The sequence below is a fragment of the Aethalodelphis obliquidens genome, unplaced genomic scaffold (assembly GCF_003676395.1).
Source record: "Aethalodelphis obliquidens isolate GAN/ISIS:26980383/991018 unplaced genomic scaffold, ASM367639v1 scaffold11, whole genome shotgun sequence".
NCBI classification, from domain to species: Eukaryota; Metazoa; Chordata; class Mammalia; order Artiodactyla; family Delphinidae; genus Aethalodelphis; species Aethalodelphis obliquidens.
In genome coordinates, this window is record NW_020837955.1 from 16,550,256 (window position 1) to 16,568,012 (window position 17,757).

A 17,757-nucleotide genomic window follows, 5' to 3' on the forward strand; every position below is an offset into this window, starting at 1 on the left:
AAGAGAAAAAGAAAGCCTGCTACCTTTTAAAGTGCTTTTACATACAGTTTCTTTACTAGAGCTTGGCATTTCCAGAAATACAGCTGTGCAGAACATTTGAGCCTTTGTACTAAATCAATAGGACTAGTTTGAGCTTCCAATGAACCTCTGTGCTGCTACTACCTATCAAGCAAGGTGTCTCACGGTAGCTTTTAAAGAAAGTCACCTGTATTACCGCTCATTTGGGGAGAACGAAGCCATGAGAACTTGCATCTTTAACCTAACACATGGCCATGCGAAGGTACATAGAGAGCTGATACACAATCCAGGTTTGTCCACCTCTGGAAATCAAACCAGTCTAGTCACCCACAGACCATAGGTTTTCTTCTAGCCTAGGTTTTCTTCTCTCCAGTTCCTCAAGATGCCTGTTCCCATCTCCAGACTCAATTCTGAGACAAACAGTGGCATCAGACCACAGCACAGACACCAAAGAGAGTACTTCAAGAAACAGTGTGGCACGGTGAAAAGAAAATAGCATTTAGAACTGAAAAACTCTGAGTTCCAGCTCTTACTACTTGTCTGACCTTAGATAAGTCACTTAACAACTTGAAAGAACCCTAGTTTCTCTTCAGCAAAATAAGTATAAATGGTCATACTCATCTCACCAGGCTCTCTTCAGAGCAATTATGACAAATTTTTTTATCTTATTTATGTGTTTATATACTTTCCGTTTCTCAGTTCACTTCACTAGACTATAAGCTCCAGGAGTTCAAGGACCTTGTCTTTTTGGCTCGTCACAGTGGCTGTTTGCCAGGAATAGCGATCAGCATATAGTACATGATCAAGAGGAGTGAAAGAGATTTGAACGTGTGAAGGAAGGAATAAAGGAAAGACAGGAGGAAGGAAGGACAGAGTGTTTGGAGTTTTACTGATGTGTGGTATATGAAAGTGGTCTGTAAATTGTTAAGTATTATACACATTATTAAATATATAAATAATATTTGGTGCATTAATTATACCAGGGTGATCTTTTAAAAATGTAAGTTAGGTCATGTTACTGCCCTGTAGAAAACCCTCCAATGGCTTTTCATACTACTTACAATAAAAGTCAAACTCCTTTTAGCTTTCAAAGCCCTTCGTGATCTGACCTGGGCTGGCCTCATGTCCAGTCTCCCCCTTCCCTGCCAGGGCCCCAGCACTCTGGTGTTCTTATGTTTCCTCAAACATGCCAAGTCTGTTCCTGCCTCGGAGTCTTTGTGCTAGCCCCTCCCCCGGCCTGAAAGCTCTTCTGCAAAAATCTGCATGTCTGGCTCCTTCTTGTCACTGGGCTCTTGGCTTAAATGTCACCTTCTCAGAGAGGTCTTCCTTGTATATACTCTAAAGGAGCCCTCACTGACCCCCTCTTATAGTAATCCACTATCTACTTATTCAGGTATCTACTACTAGTCTCTTCCCCAGTGCCTGATGGTCAATAAATATTTACATTTGTGTGACATTATATTTGTTCAGTGCTTACATTTCATAGATGCTTTTCTAATTATTATTTATTTTATCACCACAAGTTTATGAGCTCAAAAGAAACAACAAACAAAGGAAACCCCCTATGGTTACAAACTGAAAATTCCCTCTCACTCCTCCATACCCCAGCCCCACATACACTGAGAGAGAGGTATCCTGGCCCTGTGAATAAAAGCAACTGTGCCAGTCAGCTTTAATATTTGTGACTTAATTGGAGTCATGTACAATCAGGGATACAATAATTACTTAGTACTCTAACTAGAGGGATTCTTTTGAGACATGGCAATGGTGCTGTTGGGTGCCAAGATGTTCTCTGTTCTGGGCTTGGAGGCCTGGGTAGTGAGAAGAATAGGGGGGTGGAAATGGGCAGGGGGAAGCAAATGGCAGGAACACTCACTGGTTCCAGTTGGGTTTGTTTACTGTGGACCCCAGGGCAGCAGTAATTCTGTAGGAAGATTACTGGACCAGGGCACAGAAGCAGGTTCTAGGGCTGGCTCTACATGCCCCTCCCCCCACCCCAGGCTATCATTCCCTCTGTTATATGAGGTGGAACTGGATCATCTCGAAGGGGAATGCCAGCTCTGACATTCTATGGGTTAATGAGAGGACTCTGACCTTTTATCATGACTAGGATGTCTGTGAGAAGGATAACTCACATAATATTTTTGATAAGCACAGCTTTTCTGGACTAAGTGGGATTTCTTTGATTGGTCAATAAAGTCACTGGACAAACCCAGATCTCTGCTTTTGCCATTCTTCTTTAGCCTTCCCTTTCCTTTGCTTTCCTAGAGAAGGTGATACCCTGGGCAAATCCCCTCATTGTCACATAGGGATCAGCATCTAGTGTAAGTGTACTTCAGCCACTTTCCAAGGGATGGGTTCCTACTGTATCTGATCCTGGCCAACACTCTCCCATCTGCTTTCAACATGATGCATCTAACATTAACTAAGTCTCCTATTAGCATTAAAAGAAAACAATCTGGAAAAATTCACTCAAGCAGAGTTCAAACAGGCCACAAGTAGATTTGGAATCTCAACAGCACAAGGTTTGTTGAAATAATAGTGGTAAGTATATAAATACATATAAATGTATATATGTGTATATGCATAAACCCATATGTACATACGTGTGTGTATATATTGGGGTATGTGTGGGAGGTGAAGCCAAGAGTCTGTAAAATGGGTCAAGAATTCTTCTGTTCAATTTATGAAATTAACTGGTAACAGAAGGAGGAGAAAAATTCTACCAGTGTGGAACAAAGCATGATCAAAAGAACGGAAGGACATGGAAAAGGAGTTGGGAACCTTTCTATTACACTTACTGGTAATGGGTTAAAATTCTGGTCCACGAGGTGATTGTATCCATGGTCAAAAAATGAGTGCCGAATCACAACATCAATGCCCCGATTGGCCAGCATTCCTAAAGTGTTCAACCATCTGAAAAGCAGGGGAAAAAACCTATATCAATACATTTTAAAAATAGCATAAAACAAGCTCTATAAAAACTGGCCAACATACACACATACACACCACCACCCACACCCATCAAATTTACCTAGTACTTTAGAGAAAACTATTTTAAGCACTAAATACACAGATGGAAGAGATCTATAGAGATGATCAAATCTAACCTCTTCATTTTATAAGAAAATAAAGAGGTCCAGAGGAGTAAAATGAATTGCCTTGGTCATAAAATAGCTTGTTGCTAATGACATCTCTTATTCCTATAATACTAACAAATAAAATGAACACCCTAGCCACTTGTAAGCCTAAAGTCATCCCCCTTGACCACAAAACACACAATCACAGAAGCACACACACTGTATCTTCCATCACTCAAACTCCCCTGCTTGCACCTATTCACTGTCCATGTACTTTGCATGTGACGCTAGCCCACATACTCCCGTGACCTATGGTCCAGTCATTTGCATCCCTCATATATCACTGTCAGTAGGCAATGCAGTAATAATTTCCCTTGGCACTATAGCTAACTATACAGGGACTGGAGTATGCTACCATCACACACATGTTGCAGTGGAGGACCTGCATTGCTCACACACTTATTACATACCCCATCATGCCAAATACCCACTCTCCAGGGCATGCTATCCTTCAAAAATACTGCCCTCATGGTTTTTCCAACACCTACTGCTAACTCTGCCTTCATCATTTACACATTTAACTCATTCATTCATTCATTCATTTGTGAATTGATTTCATTTTCTTTCTTTGTATTCTGAAATGCAAGGAAACTTCCAATTGTAATAATATATGTGTGTAAGAAAGGTGACTTAGAGCTTCAGTCTTCTCAGGGTAAAAGGTAAGGCATTTCACAATCTTTCCTAAGAATATATTGTCTGGCTTCACCTATCACCTCTTCTCTCGCCCTAAACTTTATTCCCCAGGCTCTAAGCCACATAAAACTACTTTTGGGGGCTTCCCTGGTGGCGCAGTGGTTGAGAATCTGCCTGCTAATGCAGGGGACACGGGTTCGAACTCTGGTCTGGGAGGATCCCACATGCCGCGGAGCAACTAGGCCCATGAGCCACAACTACTGAGCCTGCGCATCTGGAGCCTGTGCTCCGCAACAAGAGAGGCCGCGACAGTGAGAGGCCCGCGCACCGCGATGAAGAGTGGCCCCCGCTTGCCACAACTAGAGAAAAGCCCATGCACAGAAACGAAGACCCAACACAGCAAAATATAAATAAATAAATTACTAAACTCCTACCCCCAACATCTTAAAAAAAAAAACAAAAAACAAACTACTTTTAGCTGCTCTCACATACTTACCTGAGCCTTTTTATATGTTTTAACTTCTCCTTAGAATTTCCTTCCTCTCTTCCACTAACCCACCTCACCTGGCAAATTTCTTCCCATCTGTTAATCTCCAAGTCAAGTGTCATTTCCTTCTGAACTCTGCTGCCCCAGCCAATAGTAGTATCTTTCTCCTCTGTACTTCCCTAGAACTCTTATTCATACCCTCTGCTGGCCCACTGAATGATAATTACTTACTTCTCTGTCTTCTCCCAGCTGGTATGAGCTCATCAAAAATAGACACATTTTAGCTTTGTACCCAAAACAACCATCACAGTTCCTGGCACACTATAGGTGCTCATTACTCTAAGTTGAAATTGATCTGGATAAAATTAGATTCTAGGACTTTGAGAATCACCATTCAGCATGCTAGGGACAAATAATGCATAGTTCTGATTTCCCAAATCTGAGACCGTATGGAGCCCCAAACCAGTGACCTTACTGACATGAAGACCATTGCTAATTAATGACTATGGCCAGAGCCCTTGTTTCCCCATGGCTTTTCAGAATAGATGGTTAGTTCTGGAGTTGTCTTTATCTTCCTCCTGTAATAATAAATCTCCTGAGTAGGGGAAATAAATGATGTTCAGGTCTCCCTTTTATGTTCAAGTAGAGAAAAGTGTCAAGGTAACTGGTATATCTCACCAAGGATGCTTCCGCAGCCATTATCTTTCATCCACAAAACTTATTGAATATCTACTACATGGCAGACATTACTAGGTGCTGCAGACACAGCAGTATGCCAAGGGTAGGGCATCAAAGAATCTCAAAGCCCTGATTGGGAAAACTACCCTTGAATACTTGGCAGCAGAGAATTCTCATTTGTGCATGCATTTGTATATGCCCTGGTAAGCTTATAGTTATGCCATGTATTGAAAAGGGCTGTAAAATGCCTTCTTTCCAACTCCTTGCTAGCCTTCTGGAGCTTCCTAGAATGCTTTACATTTTTTTTCCCAGGAAGCAATTTATGCCCCTTGGAGAACTGGACTCAAAGGGCATATATCTAGGTACTGCCAGTGGGGTTGAGAGGAAATGGGTGATAAAGAGGTAAGAGAGAAGACCAGGGGCAGAAGGAGCTGGTTGTCATTTGATCTGTCAACAAAGCATTGGACATCTGAACTACAACCAAAATCTAAACAACAATATTTATCTGTGTTTGCAAAGCGACTCAGAGATCTATGGATACCTGGCTGATGCTCATGAAAAGGCAGGTCTCTCTCTAGCTCTCTTCATGAAGGTCTGTGCTATTTCTCATTTCACATCATTCTCTAAAGGGAAGAATGTTCACGAAAACAGTACAAGAGGGCTGCTTGCTGGGCCCTGCAGAGGAGTCCTTCTGCGAAGGCTGAGCAAAGGCCATTCTTCTTCTGATTCCAGAGGCCTCCTGCAGTACGGACTGTCAACCTGTCTCTCACAGTGAAACCCCGTGAGGAGAGTATTTTTGAAAGAAGACCCTCAGCAACACTGTAGCAAATGCTGATTCACTCCATTTCCTTCACTGAACCATGCTCCCTGAACAACCTCTCTGTGCCTCTCATGTGAGGACACAGGGCTGGAAGACCCCAGCCATCATCATGTAGACATTGACTCATTATCTTCATCTGCATCTGCCAGGATGCCATCTTAAAGACAATCTACTTGACCAGCCTGATTTGTCCTTCACAACTGTATTGAAGAAGTTGCCTTCATGGAGATCTACAGCTATATAATTAGGAGCAGCTGTTAGTAGTGAAACGCATAGTTGAGGGCAGAGCTGCAGTTCTTAGGAGAACCTTGCTCAGACAAAAAACCAGGACCACAGACTAGACTGGACCAGGAACAGGTCACTTGGTTAATCTGCGGTCCATGACAATGGCAGGCCAGCCAGAGGTCCTCATGGCTTAAGTTGTTCTGGCTTAAGTTGTTCTCCAGACGACTGCAGTAGCCTTCAAGTTCATTTTCCTACCTCTTGCCTATCCAAACTCTTGTGCATACTATTACCAAAGCCAACGTTTTAAATACAGGTCAGATGGGTCTCTCTCTTCCTCCAAAATCATCAATGGTTTAGCCACTGAGTATAGAACAAGGCCTCATTTCCCCTGCCTGGTTTTCAAGGTCTTCCATGATTTGGTGGTAAAACTCTGTCCCTAATCAGAGCCCTCACTACACCCCTGAAGATACTGAGGCTTTCTCACACTAATCATTTCCCCTCATAATGTTCCTTCAGCCTCTATGCTCCCACTACCATCAGCAACAATCTTCACCTATAGAAATTAGAGAAATCTATGTTCCACTAAAATGCCTCTTCCTCCGCAAAGCCCTTCCTGATCCTCCCATTCAGAAACTCTTGATTCTTTTGCATGTCTACCCCTTTTGTGGATAGCCCACGTAAGGCAGAAAGAGAGATGGCATACTGTAGTGGCAAAGAGGCTGGACTCTGGAGCAAACTGCCTTGGCTTGAGTCCAAGCTCTGCCACTAACCAATAATCACATTTATCTCACTGGGTTCTTATAAGGGTATAAGGATATAATAAGGGTATCTAATACACTGGTTGTTAAAGTAGTAAATACATATAAAGCACATCAGATAGTCCTTAGCACATGGTAAGCACTATGCAGTTAAAATTATTAATATTATGACACTTGTCTCCTACAGCTTTTCTTATTCCCCATCTCCATTCCTCCGATCGTAAGTTTCTAAAGGGCAAAACTCCTGTCTTACTCTTACCTATCTCCCAGGACTCAGGTGAAAAGTAGAAGAGAAAATGTATGTTGTCTGTACTGCATTTTGCACTGAAGACATAAAATAAAGCTCTTATTACTATCATGATTACTACTATTATTACTTTTGCTCTAATGCTTGTACCTGAGATCTTAGTAACTAGACAAGTCCCTAATCGCTGTTTGTTGAGTGATTAAACACATTTACAAAGAAATGGATGAAGAATTTTCAGTGGGAAACGAACCCCGCCCCACCCCCCACCAATGGGCAGAATAATGAGCAATTTCACTGTCCTTTCCTTTCCTCAAAGCCCTTGGGAGTGAAATTGCAAGTGTTACTCACAAGAATCCTGCAGCATAGGAATCTGACAGATTGTTTGTGCCTCCAACTGAGGTGGTCACCACACCTTCAAGCCAAATCTTCTTTCCTGGGGTGTATGTGTTAACCACCTGTTCACACAACAAAAGCAGAAGGAGATGATGAGATTTTTAAAAGCTGTTCCCAAATGAGAAGGAACATACATTCCCTTAAAGAAGTTCCTCTCATCCCCTGCTCCCAGGTGGTCATGACCTGTGCTCTTTTCATGGTGATGCACCCCATACAGATAGCTGGCACACACACACAAAAGAATTAATATTGATACATGTCCACTCAAAGAAATGATCATTTTTTTCCCATAAGAAAACCCAAGTGACAATGTGACAGAAGAACAATGCATCCTTATCTAGGACATAAGTTGACTGAAACACCCTTCACTGGAAGATGCAGGTGGTATGACGTTTCCATATTAACAAGCATTGAGAAGCAAATTTTCTTAATACTCTGTTATGGCACATCCATGGATGAGTGTACCGTCCATGCATCAGCAGTTGCGAATCATGAGAGAGGGCAGAGATCAATGTTTGGGAGAGGTATATTATCATTACCAAGGCATGTATGTATATTACAACCACATTTTGAAACTAACTGCAGTAAGTGTAAAAAGAAAAACCACTGACTCACACGTGAAACATCCTACACAGGGAGCTGCCTTCTAAGCATACACAAAGCCTCTTGTCAAAAGGTGGCCCTCTGAAATTTTGAAATATCCTCGTCTCTGATCCACAAGATGGAGATTGGCCAGACTACTAGATGTGGTCTCAGATTCTCTGGAGAGCAATCTGGCAGTACTTAGGGATCATGTTGTATGCTGGGTAATCTCTGAGAGCAGAGTCTAAGACAAAGGCTTGTCTATACATAGTTCATTTGGGAAGAAATAACTGGGAGCAGGAATGAGGAACTGGGGACTGTGAAAAGGAAGAAGAAAAAAACAGTACAAGAATGAGTTTTCAAGTTGGTAACTACTGGCAACTTATACTCAATTCTACAGGGAACTTGGTAAAAGCCTTAAGAACTGTGTCTCAGAACGGTGCCCCAAGGCGGGGGGTGACCAGGGGAAGCGTTCATCATTTGGCTCCTGTTCTCCAAAGGTCAAGAGCAGCCTTGTGACTGTGATCACCCCATTTCACTGTGCAGGCATGAGTGCTGAGCAGGTTCCCACCATTCCACACTCTGCCTTAGAGAAGTCCCAGAGCAGAAAATGAGAGGTCCTCCCGCACCACACCAGCACCAAGCTGGTTGCAGCCTGTGCAGCTGCCTAGCTCTGGTCTCTGCAGGGATGGCTAGAGTAGGAGGTGGGACTGAGAGGATGCGGGTTGTGCACAAGAGGGGCTGGATAAAGACAGTAGTGTATTTAGGTCCTACGGCCCACCAATTCCTCTCCTAGACATATAGAACAAAGCAATTCTGCCTCAGGTCTCTAAGGGGACAAGTATGAAGATGTTTACTATGTCACTGTTTGTGGCAGGTGTCCATTGCTAGAGGAATGAAAAAGTAAAATACATACATGAAATATTATGCAGCAGTTATAGCAATACATTCTATGTAAGTCCAGCAACATGAACAGGCTTTAAAGATTTAGTGAGCTTTTAAAAAATAGAAACAGAATGAGGTTTATGGCACAATATTATTTATGTAATTACTCATTCATACCCAATAACACTAAAAGTATATAAAGATACATCTCTGTTAAGGACATATATCAAAGACATAAGAAAAAAAAAGGAAAACAAAAAGAAAAAAAATAAAAAAAGACATAAGGAAGGCATGTATAAAAGGGAGGTGAAAATAAGTGGGGATTAGAGATGAAGGTGAAAATTAAAACAAAAGGAGGGCTTTGCATGAACTGATGATAATAGTTTGCTGTAGTTGAGGAGGGTAATTAATTCTCTGCACCTCAGGTCTAAAAAAAAAAAAAAAAAACCATATGTATGTTGTAACATATATGCCAGAACTTTCCTTTTCCCAGACCCGTGGGCAGACATTAGCAAGCAATCATATTCCTCTTTTCATCTCTCCCTATGTATAGCTCCCTGCCCTCTGCTCTCTCCCCTGCATCTACTAGAGAATATGCATTATTTGAGACCTATTTTAAAATCAGGGTTGGTAAAGTACTTGACCCTTTCAGGGTTAAAGTTGTAAATATATTTTAAAAATTTGAGATGTAAGTAAGGATTATGATCAAGAATAGAAGAAAAAATTAATAGCGGAGGTCAAGCTGGAAACTGTTAAAGATTAAATAAGAATTTCCCCTTGCACCCAGAGTCATTGAGGACACCACAAGGTGGTCCTCTCCCCCTTCTTGACACTGCTCAGAGTGCCCAACCCAAGGGCAGCTGGAAATAGTATAAATAAGAAAGCGAGAAAAACACCTTAAATGATCAGAAGACAGAGTCATATGGTGAAATTAAAGGCCTACAGTGATGATTCCCCTTAAAACATCCATGCTTCTGATAAACTTTGTGCTTCCTTTATGACTAACTGGAACTATAGGAGCAGTTCCACGTGTAGCTGTATTTCTGATGTATCTGTGGGGAGGAAGGTAATCTCCGTGTCTTACTCTTCCTCCATCTTCTCCCTTGATCATGGTGATGGTTTCATGAGTGTTTGCATATGTCCAAATTCATCAAATTGTATACAGGCAGACCTCAAAGATATTGCTGGTTCAGTTCCAGGCCACTTTTTTTCTTTTCTTTTCTTTTGCACTTAGTCTAGTTTCACTGGCTCATAGGGTGCGGCGGGCAGAGGCCTCAAACCCAGCACTTTCAGACCAGAGTTTCTAGCGCAAAGTGGCTGCACAACTTCCCAACTCAAGATGGAGGTAGCAACGCAGGCCGTGTGCAGAGAGGCTGCGCCCGGACGGGATCTGGAGCTGTGACTAACTGGAACTGAGTAACATATCTGTGTTTTTATTTTTTGCCTTTGGCTTCCAGGATAGTCAAAGATTAATTTTTGCTCAAAGATATTGAAATGATTGAGGCAGTTAGAGAAAGGTGGTTTGGTTAAACAAAACAAAAAGGTAACTAGTATAAGATGATGAACCTTGAAATCATTGAGCTAAGTGAAAGAAGCCAGACACAAAAGGCCACATATTATATTCTTTCATTTATATGAAATGTCCAGAATAGTCAAATCCATAGAGACAGAAAGTAGATTAATGGTTTTCTAGGGTTGGAAAAAGTGAGGGAGAATGAGGGGGGAGGATGGGGAGTGACTACAAATAGGTATGGGGTTTCTCTGGAGGGTAATGAACATGTTCTAAAATTAAACAGTGATGATGGTTTCACAATTCTGTGAATATACTAAAAACCACTGAATTTCACACTTTTAAAGGGTGAATCTTACGCTACATGAATTATACCTCAATAAAGCCGTGTGTGTGTGTGTTTGTGTGTATGTATCATTAGCAAAAGGAGAGGTAGACGCTAATAGGCAGATAACTGATGTGGAAAGAGGAATACGTCCTGGAAGTCTGGGGTTCTACCACACACAGCAGCTGTGAGACTTCTGGCTCAGCATTATCTTGGAATTCAATTTCTTCACCAACATGTAAAGCCACAAATTTGAAGTAGATGAAATCTAAGTCCTTTCCAAATACAAAATGTTAAAATGTATTAGTATTTTGTAATGCTTATGCAGGTCCCCTTGGCTCCTATCCCTCAAAGGTCAAGAGTAAATTTGATTATGGAAATTAAAATTAGATAACAAATATGGGAGACAAAAAAAAAAAAAAAAAAAAAAAGCCAGAGCTGGTCAGAGCTGGTAATCTCAAAAACAAAGATCTGAAGATCTGGGCCAGAGGTAAGTATTGAGAGTGGTGGAAAAAGCCACAGGAGTAGGTGAAATTTCCTAAGGGGAATATTTTAAATTAGACTGAAAAAGGGCGAAGGATGTCCATCCAAAAACATTAAGGCATTATCGAATGCATTTATTCATTCACTCAACAAATACTGAGCATTTGCTCTATGCCAAGCAGAGTTCTAGGGGCAGACAGTGAATGAAACAGAAGTCTCTGCTCTCACTGGCTTATATTTTAGTCAAGGGGAGGAGACTGACAATAAACACACAAACATAAATTTAGAAATAGTAAGTGCTAGAAGGAAAATGAAACAGAGTAATCTGACAGAAAGTGCCTTGGCAGGAGGGGAGGGGTGATATTTTAGATGGTAGTCAGGAGAGATCCCCTAGCTCCTTATATAAGGACTTTAAAGTCTAGTTCCTTTAAATGAGGACTTGATTCCAGAAAATGGTTGGACTTATAAATTACTGTGTACACAGGACTCAGCAAGGACACAGACTCTGTGTAAATAAAGTTCATCTGAATTGTCTTCTGACTTGCAGGAAGATTTGGAAGGAAACAATCTAAAACTTCTTGTAATTGGTGAGGCAGAATTGATTAGTGGTTAGGGGCATGGACTCTACACACATTGCCTGTGTTTGAATACTGGTTTTATCATTGACTCACTGTTGACCTCACTGTGCCTTAATTTCCTCAGCTGTAAAATTAGAAAAGGAGAGCATTTTCTAATATTTAAGTGACCTAATATTTGTAAAGCACTTGGAAAGGTGTCTGGCATATGGTAAGCTCTTTTTTTTTTTTTAACATCTTTATTGGAGTATAACTGCTTTACAATGGTGTGTTAGTTTCTGCTTTATAACAAAGTGAATCAGCTATGCATATACATATATCCCCATATCTCCTCCCTCTTGCGCTTAAAGTAAAGCAAATGTTACCCAGACAACTCTCTTTGTCCAAAGCACATGAGATTGTGTCTGGATCAATCTAACATTACAGTTGGTTGCTTTTCTTTTGGATACGTTTGTGGTGGTAGGTAATAGACCAGATGTATGCTAAGTAGCAGGGAAAGGCCTATTTCGGACATGGTGAGAGGCTTAATGAACTGTGTGTCTACTATGAGCGGAGAAGACCATCATAGCAACGTGTAGGGGAGGTGCTGAGGCTGGGTGCTGGTTGGGACTGTAGAGGAAATTAGCATGGACAGAAGAGAAAAAAATCAGGAAAAGCAGATGGAACCAGCTGCAAAATTCCCTTAGAAAGCGAAACTCTAAGAAACTAAGGGCTATAGTTTAACACTGTGGTTTTCTGAGTAAATATGATCCCCCCTGTGCTGGAAGAGAGAAAACTGGAGGACTGGAAAGAACAAGGGTACAGTTCCTGGTGAGAAATGATGTGCCAATGAAGATTATTTTAAGGAACACATTGTCTGGGGAGGGAGAAGAAGTACAAATGCTGAGATTACTGAAGTGAAGGGAGAGCGGAGTTGAGTGGTTGTCTCCCTTTCAGCAGTTCTTTTGTCCCCATTAGACTTCAGGCCTTGGGCCCATGTGGACAAGGGAGCTTTGAGGCATCCACAGAACAGCTTAGCAAGTTGCCAGTGGCTGCTCAGAATCCTGGGGCCAGCTGGGGTCAGGGTGGTATGAAGGGAAACCCTCAAACTCCCTTTCCTCTCATTTCAGGGGTTGAGGACATCAGGACTGCTTCGTGTGGCTATACTGAGAGAGGAGGGGTGAGAGAGAAAAACAGTATTGATTTTTTTTCTTTTAAGTTTTATTTTCCCTACCACTTTGAATATTTTTTTAAAAAGAAAACAGTAAAAATAGGAAAATAACCTTTTTTGTGGCATATTTTCAAACCTGGGCTTCCTTTTCCTGTTTCTCTCAATCTGTGATCTGTTTAAAAAAGAATCCTGAGAGCCTGGTTTCAGTGTGCAAGCGATGGCAGACTTCTAACAGCAGACATGTCGCTTATGGTTATCCAAACCCAACACCTTCCTTAATGAGAAAGGAAGCAATAAAACAGGAATAGTGGACAGGCCAGTGGGGCTAATCAGCCCTGGCAAGAGGCCCACCCTCCAAAAGACGCTGGAATCCATTAATTCCAGCATCTCATATAGTTGGAAATCAACTTCCCCCAGGACTTCAGGAAGAGCAGTAGCTCTTTAAGCAGCCAGAACTGGTCCCCTATGTCACTGGTTAAAAGGAGCTGAATAGCTTTAGGGAGCTTCTTAAACCTTACCCATGCACATAGCTCTTCTTGGGGGTGCCCCTGCCTCTTTGTTCCTTATTATATTTATAAGAGGTCCAGGTGAGAGCTCTTGAGAGTAATGCTCCAATTATTTTTCCATCGTTCTTGTGTGTTTTTGACTCTAAGCTACCTACTATATTAGAAGAGGACAGGATCATTCCATTCTGCCCTCTCCTTTCTCACTCACTGTCCCTTCCTGAGTTCCGGATCTTATCATTTCTCCCTTGGTCTTCCTGAAAGTGTATCCTTCTCAAGACTATCCTCTACAGTGCTGCTGTCTGTTAACTTGACAAGTTCCTCCCTAGTTTCAGAACCTCTGTGGCTTTCCATTACCAGCAGCAGAACTCAATCATGTGCTCACAGAGTGTTCTGTGCGACTATCTGGCAGATGCGCTATGAGTGACTTGTTTCAGATAATATTGAAAGCAGTGATTTGGGAAATGATTTACTTAAGAATAAAAGAAAGTAGATTCAATGTTATCACAATAATATTCTTTTCATTCGTCAGAACTACAAAATGTTTCCTTAACATGGGAAAAAAAGCAAAGGAGCCAGTAAACTACACAGAGCCCCGTAGTCTATTTTATCCACTTGTCCATGGGAGCATGTTAAACATGGTGAAATCGTGGTGATAAACACGGATCCATGGGATATGATACCAACTCCTTTACTTGGTATGTAAGACCTTTCATAACTACCCCTTGGCTACCTTTTCTCCTCTCCGTCCCCACAAGATCTGAGGTTCACCACACAAAATGGACTCACCATTTTTCAACTACATGATTTTCTTTTAGGTTTTTGATGATCACTTTGTCCCTTACTCACTCCTCAGCCATGTTGTCTGATTTTTTTTTTTCATGGCTTATTTTAAATGTTACCTCCTCTGTGAAACTTTTCTCAAAACTTCAGAAAATTAATTCTCTCCTCTGGCCTCCAAAGTTCTTGGAACCTATTGCTATCCTTGACCTTATTATACTGAGTTGTAAATTTCTGTTTGCCTCACCCTCCTACACCATAAGCTACTTGAGAAAGCCACGTTTTTTTCCATTTTGCATGCCCTATAAAATACTTGTCAGCCACTTCGCTTATTAAAAACTTGTTAAATAATGAGACAGTGAAGTAGTTTACTTGTTAATAAGTGAGAGAGGTAATATTTTACCAATGGAAATGCTGAGTAGATATCAGAGAAGATAACTAATAACCTCAAAACCATAAGAGCAAACATCAAATCCTCACAGTTCCATTTCGGGACTCTGTTCACTTTCTAATTCAATTTTCCTGTTTGAGGAGAACTAGAAGCTTCTGGTTCACTAAACTGCCTCCATATTTAATATGTCCTTCTCAGGTTAGACAAGCCGAGCTATTCTGAGCTCAGCCAATTCCAATATCTCATCACATTCTTCCTGATTTATTTCTTCTGTCTAATGAACTTCCTGTCAGTTTCATTAATTTTTTCTGTATAATTTCTTTTTAACATCTTCCTGTTCCGGAGTGCCATATTTGCCCATTTTCTTTTGGTATCAGATCAATTTTTAATTTGTGGCTTCTGTTTCTGTGTCATTTTTAGGATTTAAAATTGTATTCTCTGCTCTTGTTATCTCAAACCGCGGAAAAGCAATCGAGTGTAATTGCAACTAAACATAAAATTAAAATAAGAAAATACACAAAAAAGAAAGTCACTGGGGAGGCAAGGAAATTATGATCATATGCAAGAAAATGAGGAAGAAAGTTTCACAGTCCCAAAGCAATGACTATGTTCAAGGATAAGTGCTGGTGGAGGGAAAGACTGGACAGCAGCTACCTGCACATAAAACACTCTTCTTCCCTTCTCCAGTCCTCTTCTATGACTAACCAATCCCTCAGGCTTACTGTCTACCTACTGACGAGTCATAGGCTCCACCAGCCTCAGAGGTAATTTCCTCTCGTTCAAGACAAACCCTGTAATCTCCCCACTTCCATGTGGAAATGTTAGAAGGTCACCCCAAGCTGCCTTTTCCTCCTGAAGAAGATTTTTGCCCCAAGTAGCAGTTTGTTCTCAGGGCCCTTCCCCCAATATGTCCTTCATATGGTCATTGCCTTCCACACAGCAGGGCCTCACTATACATGTGCACATGAAACATACGAATGGTGCCCAGTGAATGAATGCAAATCACTCCCTGAAAATCCTTGTCTGCTTCCACTATCTAACATTGTGATAATATTAGATATCACCTAAGATTGTGGCCTCCAACTTTCATTCAGCTTTCACTTCTAGGACACCCACCCCAGATTATATCAACTGACCAAGAGGTCAATTTGATATTCTTTCACCAGGAACATTCAGTATTCTTCTATTTAAAAAGGTTTCCTCATCCTGGATGGTCAGGAATATAAATATTCCATGGGCTACAAAATTAATGGTTAACTAGCATGGGAGATTCAGAACGGTGTATTGGATAGCGTGTGGGCCCTGGAGTTAGGAGTTCTAATTTTACTACTTAGTAAGTGTGGCCTTGAAAAAAATTACTGGTCTCTTCAATGGGTTAGCAATATATGATGCACTCAATAGATGGCATTTCTAGCCTAAAAGGTGATACAATTACTATATTTTTGTCAGTTGATGATGCATTTTCCACATTTTAATGGTTTTGAAATCAGAATGTTTTTCATCAAAAGAAATTTGCCAGCTGTTTACTCTCTCCCCTCAGCTGTTATTAAATTGATGTTACATTTTATAATTGTTTGTGTTTAAGAATCAAGGAAATGTGGTTCTTGGAAGGACACTGACCGAAACTTTGGAGCTCTTTTGTGGTAAACATACCTTTCCAGCTAGATTCCTCTATTTATCATTAGTGTCTTATATCTGAAAGAGAAGAGCCAAAGTTTCCCTTGGGACATATTCTCCCATTTTCAGATAGCCAAGTTGAGTCACAGAGGCTAATTTACTGGGAAGCTCGTCAACTTCCAGCTCCCCGTTTTCACAGGCCTCTACTAATGTCCTGGGAAGGGCCATGATAATGTGTTAATATGGTCAGATATATTTCTAAAACATGCAAATTTGTTTTGTTTTCTTTTTCTTAAAGAGGTCCCCATTGTATAAGCTTCCAGCCCCATAAAACTTAGACTCACACCTGGATGTCACCTAAGGTATTACTGTGGCACAGTTTGTGTTTAGGGTCCTCTGACTCTCTTAAGTATTTCTTTGCCCTGTGTTTCTCTTCCCCTCCATCAAAACCTGCTCTTGGAAAGGACAGATACCATATGATATCACTTATATATGGAATCTAAAATATGACACAAATGAACCTATCTATGAAACAGAAGCAGAAACATGGACATAGAGAATAGACTGGTGGTTGTCAAGGGGGAGGCAGGTGGGAGAGGGTTGGGTTGGGAATTTGGGATTAGCAGATGCAAACTGGTATATATAGAATGGATAAACAAGAAGGTCCTACTGTATAGCACAGGGAACTATATTCAATATCCTGTGATAAACCATAATAGAAAGGAATATGAAAAAGAATGCACAAATATGTATAACTGAGTCACTTTGCTGTACAGCAGTAATTAACATAACATGGCAATTCAATTATACTTCAATTAAAAAATTTTTTTTAAATAAACTAAAATTATTGCAAAGAAAAAAACCCTGCTCTTGGGAAAGGATTATTTGATATTAACACCTTAGTGTGATTTTAAATCAGTGTAGTTTGCCTCTTCTCAAGTTATTTACATTCTGCTTCCTCCCCCTAATGTAAAATGAAAAATTATTTTTCTAAAATGAAATACCTGGCATTAGCAAACTGACTGAAATGTTACTTTGAGCCACAAAGAGAACTTTCTTTCACCCTTAAGCATATTCCCAGAAGATACTCTCCTACTGTGCCTACATATAGGCATAGCCCATTTTTGGTTGCCTAAATCAATATCTATCTATTCAACACTATGTTACAAAGTTAGTAGCAGACTAGCTTCTTTTGCATGTGAACAGCTGAGATAGCAGATCCAAATGCGATTGAGACATACACATTACTTTGCTTCTTTTACATTTCTCCCACTATTTTACTCTGCTCATTCACCTTCCACTTCCTAACTGCCTCCCTCCAATATTGATTGAGCACCTGCCAAGTGACAGGCACTATGGCAGGCACTGGCACATTGAAATAAGCCGTCAACATTATTGAATGAATGAATGAATGAGTGAATGAATGAATCAACCAATGAAACAGTGATTTTTTTTCCAGTAGTGATACTACTGTTCTTACCCTACTAAGGTATTTTCATTTTCCACTTTTCTTCATTAGAGAAGGTTAACATTGTCATTGTCCTCATTTTCCTTTAG

The 17,757-nt window shown here is 40.8% G+C and overlaps 1 protein-coding gene across 3 annotated transcripts in view; it reads right to left on the reverse strand.

Moving 5' to 3' along the window:
* The window catches only part of HPSE2 (heparanase 2 (inactive)), a 583,392-nt gene that overhangs the window by 150,030 nt on the left and 415,605 nt on the right, over positions 1-17,757 (reverse strand). For all 3 annotated transcript variants that reach the window (XM_027112269.1, XM_027112268.1, XM_027112267.1), the window contains 2 exons: positions 7,355-7,461; positions 2,820-2,934 (listed from right to left, as the gene is read on the reverse strand). In XM_027112269.1, the coding sequence (XP_026968070.1) occupies positions 2,820-2,934; positions 7,355-7,461 (222 nt within the window). The remainder of the gene's footprint in view (positions 1-2,819; positions 2,935-7,354; positions 7,462-17,757) is intronic.